The sequence below is a fragment of the Belonocnema kinseyi genome, chromosome 1 (assembly GCF_010883055.1).
Source record: "Belonocnema kinseyi isolate 2016_QV_RU_SX_M_011 chromosome 1, B_treatae_v1, whole genome shotgun sequence".
Taxonomy (NCBI): Eukaryota; Metazoa; Arthropoda; class Insecta; order Hymenoptera; family Cynipidae; genus Belonocnema; species Belonocnema kinseyi.
In genome coordinates this window covers 107,244,576-107,249,855 of record NC_046657.1, presented here as the reverse complement: position 1 = coordinate 107,249,855, position 5,280 = coordinate 107,244,576, and the positions used below count along the sequence as shown (strand labels likewise).

The window sequence follows — 5,280 nt, the reverse complement described above, 5'->3', positions numbered from 1 at the left end:
TGTGTTTATGAAAGAAAGCATTTCCAAAATCACACTGTAGCAAAAAATAAATTTGTAAAAAAGAGCATTGTAGTTATATAATTATATAATTTTGCTTTTAATCCATGAGAATTATCTTTGTAAAAGTAACAATAATTGTTCGCCTTTAAAAATAAACTTTTTGTCGTTAAGAAAAGAACATTTTTTAAAGAATACTTAAATAATTATTCAACTACAAAGTTTTGTGTAATTTCATTTTTTTACTACAGATTCATTTTTAAAGGGACTGCAATGTTTTTCGGACAACTTAAAAAAAATTTGTTAAAAAATCTTACTACTACATTCTAGTTTTTTCATCAATTTGTATTTCTTTAAAATACATTGTTTTAATAATACTCAATGATTTATCAATAGTTATTAATAAAATCAAATTAAATTTAAATAATGAAGTAAAATAATGTATATAATTTAGAAACTGAGATATTAATCAAAGAATAACACTTCTAATTGTAAAACTGCGTACCTACAAGACGTTATGTACTTTTCGCAGATTGATTAGAACTCACTGATAAGGGTCACCATTGTGGACCGAAACTTACGTTTGTTAACTTAAATTAATTATTATCTCACTACAATTTAAAAGTGGATCAAAAGTGAAAATTTTTAGAAAAAACTGCAACATACGAGAATAACTGTAAGAGAATATTGTATTGTGCGTATAATTGACAAAAAGTAGAAAATTGTTTAATTTTTCGTCCATACAATGTGCATATATCATATTTATACATTATTAGATTGTAAATAATCTAATTATGTATATTTAAATGATTTTCTTGGACATACTGATATTCTTTAAATAGGAATAGATATAAGTTGGAAGACAAAGGGATTATCTCAAAAGGGGACATAGCATCGTGTGCCTGGAGCATCTTCGAATCCAGTGAGGGGTAGTGTCGCTGCACACTGGAAGGGGAAGGGTACGCAGGTAACCGTGGAGGAAATGATGAATGCCCACCATTGCATCTAGCGCGTTACCCCTCACTTGCTTGTTCTCACCGGGAATTTATATCTTACTTAGAATGCTGGCGTACCTGAGATATTTAAACTGTACGTTGTACACAGAAGTTGTAAATTTTATTTTCCGCATCCCCGACACTAAATTTAAGCAGATGTCCTTTTTGGTTCCACTTTAAGAATTTCTCAATTAGTTTATCATTCCGAAATTCGGAGATATTTAGCTTCAAAGACGCGTAAAATGAATTTAAATTAAAAAAAGGTTTGGTTGGAAATTCAACTGTTTTGTTGATAAATCGTCGTTTTAGTTTGAAAATTCAACAGATTGTGGCTTCTTACGAAACAACAGTAGAAGGAGAATGGTGACGAAACTGGACAACTAACAAAATAGGAATTTTTCGAAAAAGGGAAAAAGGAGCCTGTAAAATAGAAATCCTCGTTAAAAGATGAAGCAAGTATCCACTTCCAAGATAAAGTATTGCTTAAATTAATTAAAAACAGTTTTATTACAAAAATTTATCGACGTCTGATGAAATATGAAATATGTCATATGAAATATGGGTATGCTGAATGATAATAACAAATTATTTTTTCCTGACAAAATAAAAGTTGAAGATCGTGATATCGGTGATATAACAGCCTGACAGACTTGTTTTGATAAAAATCCTAAAAAATAAAAACATTTTATATTATTTCTTTTGTAATTATATATGATAATAATTTTAAAAAATATCGCTAAACTAAAATGTTTTTCAAAATTGTGAATGATAATACGATTATATTCCAAAACAATCCCTTTACCACAATAGGAAATTAATTTGCTATGAATTTTTTATGTAATAAACCCATTTTTGATCAAAATGGTGTTTACTCACTTCTGTGCTGCTACTTTTAAGTTACGCTTTTCTAAGAGAGTTAATTATAAATAAGTTTTGATGGAAAGATTTTACTAATTTTTTCCGCAAAATGTCAATTTCTTATTTTTGTTTTTGATAATAAGAATATTAAAAATTTTGTGAATACATTTTTCCACATATTTTTTCAATAATTGTGAGGATAATATTAATATAAGCAAATTAAGAAACTCAAAAGGAAGTGAAATTGTATTTGATTAACACTGAAACACATCTTCTGATTATAATCTATTATACATATTAACACATTTGTAGATACGAGAGCAGGATAATCAGTATTATGGTTTTGATTTTAATGTATAAATACAGTTTTTTTCTACGATTTCACAGAAAACTTAAAAAGATGTCTGAAGATTTCAGATATGTTAGAAAGAATGCAGAAAATTGTAAAGAAATTTTCTTTAGTTTATAGAATGTTATGAAATCTGTGGAATAATTACTAAGTTTGACGTTTCAAACTTTAGAAATTTGGAAGAAATTATGAAATATTTTATATAGTTTCGAAAGCGTTTCCAAGTTTGAAAAGTTCATTATCAATTTGATTGAAATCTATATAATTTTATAGAACAGGGAATTGATTTTAATACTTCATCAACGCTTTACGGAGTTTTAGATCTTAAGAATATCTCAAAAAAATAATAAAAATTGTTGCTCAAAAGTACAAAAGTGTGCAACTATATTATCTTCAGTTCTAATACAGATATAAAAGCGATTCAAACTGCAAACTGTAATGCATATGCTCTGTATTTATTTTCAATCACCCAGAAGGATGTGTTTGTCTTATTTTTTGTGAAAATCGCGATATTTTTAGACATTTTTTTGTTGGAAAAAAGTGACAGAAAGCAGTGGGGGGCCTTTTTTTGTTTTACTGTCGACCGCTGGTGCCATTCTTCGACCCCTGGTTCTGAATACTTGGATGACACCTGACCACGGGTCGAAGAAAGGGACCAGCGATCGACAGTTTGTTTTTTCCACATGGAAAATGAATTGCGGCAATGATAAAATTGGTTGATTGCAAATAAAGAATCAAAATACAAAAATTTGCAAGTATTTAGAAAAATAGAATCTATTTTATAAAAAATGATCTTATTTCTACTCAATAATCTTTCAGAAGTAGTATTTTATCTAGACAATACAAATAGTTTTCACAAGTGTGAAGTTGGTTTTTGGTAATGTGCATGCAGTATTCTTAATAAATTAATAGAATATTTCAGTAATGAAAAATTCGATCTCAAAGAGTTCATTATAAAAATGTTCACATGATGTATGTGTCACAATTTGTATGAGAAATCATTTTTATTTCCTGTTTGCGTTTCCAATTAATTAATTTTAATTAATAGTATAAAAATAAAGTCTGTCATATTTCTGGCATTCTTTAGTTTTAAAACTTTCGCGACAGTGACAAGTATACGAGTACGCCGCGCGGCTGCATGCGTGGATACGTCTGCGCACCAACACTTTTCATTCTTTTAGAAAATGATAAAAATTACTATAATTTCGTTATTTTTAATTGTTAAACAATAAACGTGGACTACAAAATACCACCAAACGATTTTGGAGTGATTCGTGCTAACAAAATTCAAAATAGTAAAATTTTGGGGTGCTGGACATTTTTTTCAAAGTTCCTTATCTTTCTCAATTTTGACCACCAAATGATTCGATATGAAAAAACTAGTTGTTTTTTTTTCATAGTTGCTGTGCCAACTTCACGTCGATGTGTGAAATGTGTATCTTAAAGAGCAATGGCAGATTGCTGACGCTAGCTTAAAGGTACCAGTGAATCGGAGAAGGGATTATTTTACGATTCACCAAAAAATATTTCATTATCGTTTAAAAAACGACGGTTAATCGTAATACTATTATGGGATCCGCTGCGCTACAATACGCCATCTATTTTTTCAATGCGGCCAAAATATCAACTTAATCTAACTTATCAGCTGCTTATATATTTTTTAGAAAAAATGACATATTTCAAAACTTAAAATCATTTTGTTAAAGTTTGAAAAAGAATTTGGACGATTTTGAAGCGGAATGGTAATTAGTACCATTACAAAGTTTTATGAAAAAAGATTTTGAAATAGTTAAAAAAAATGTACATCTTTCAATGTTCGCTAATAATGTTGTAGTCTTTCGAGCATTTAAAAAGGTTACACGATTGTAAAGCCACATTTTTGTCCTTAAATTCGTGGAAAAATGTTTTTCATGATTGAGCGGAAGTGATCAAATCTAGAATTTTTGTTCATGTTTAAAAGTTGCAGTCTAACAAACTTTAACATTAAATTTCATAGGTCAGAGAATCTTTGAAATTTTAAGTAAAAATTTGAAAAAATACTCTTTTTCTCCTGAAGAAATTGAAGACAAAAGGAAATTCTAGATTGAGCAGTATGTAATAGTTACCATCTATAGGAAATTCCAAAACCAGGCCTTTCCCTATCTTTATTTTGTATTTTTAGAGCTTGCTTTCTTAAATAGCATGACAGCAATACGATTGGACCACATATATGCATCAGAATTAAATACCATTCCAACGTTAAAACATTTGTTGGCCCTGAGAAGGGCCGATTGTAAAAGCAGTAAATGAATTTGAAAGTTAAGCCTTCTTTTCAGTCTTCTTTGGCAAAAGAACGGCTTGAATGTTAGGGAGAACTCCACCTTGAGCGATGGTGACACCAGACAGAAGTTTGTTCAATTCTTCGTCGTTTCTGATGGCCAATTGCAAGTGACGAGGAATAATCCTCGATTTTTTGTTGTCACGAGCGGCATTACCAGCCAATTCCAGAACTTCAGCGGCCAAATATTCCATGACAGCTGCCAAGTAAACTGGAGCTCCTGCACCTACTCTCTCGGCATAATTTCCTTTGCGAAGGAGACGATGGAGTCTTCCAACGGGGAACTGAAGTCCAGCTCTGCTAGAGCGAGTCTTTGACTTGCCACCCTTTGCACGACCTTTTCCACGACCAGACATTTTAAAATGATTTTTACGCTTACGAAATGCTCACGACAAACTCAATCAACGCAATGACCAAAAAATCTTTAAATTCACGTTTTACGCACTATGGTGAGGATACGGCGCACGAAGGAAGCGCTGAACGAAGTGGGGAGAAACAGGTAATGATTGCTTCTGCCTACCCGATGCACCGATCTTGCATCATCCCCACTCCAGTCTGCGACAATTGAATCGCCTTCCCCACCGTGTGGCTTTTAAGTAGACGGCTTTAGAGACGAACCAACAATTCGCTCTGAATTTTCGTTCTGTATAGACATCTGTGTCTCTGAAAGTCATAATGGCCCCTAAAGCCAGTGGTAAAGCAGTGAAGAAGGCTGGCAAAGCCCAGAAAAATGTTGCTAAGACTGACAAGAAGAAGAAGCGTAA

At 31.5% G+C, this 5,280-nt stretch overlaps 1 protein-coding gene across 1 annotated transcript; it reads right to left on the bottom strand.

Annotated features, from left to right (window-relative positions):
• Window positions 1–4,449: 4,449 nt before the first annotated feature.
• On the bottom strand, window positions 4,450–4,926 carry LOC117180262 (histone H2A-like). The gene has a single exon (XM_033372696.1). The coding sequence runs from the start codon at window positions 4,870–4,872 to the stop codon at window positions 4,498–4,500; it is 375 nt and encodes a 124-aa protein (XP_033228587.1). The 5' UTR covers window positions 4,873–4,926; the 3' UTR covers window positions 4,450–4,497.
• Between the last annotated feature and the right edge of the window lie 354 nt (window positions 4,927–5,280).

Coding starts and splice junctions, on each gene's coding strand:
- LOC117180262 (XM_033372696.1), bottom strand. CDS start 4,872: ATGTCTGGTCGTGGAAAAGGTCGTGCAAAGGGTGGCAAGTCAAAGACT.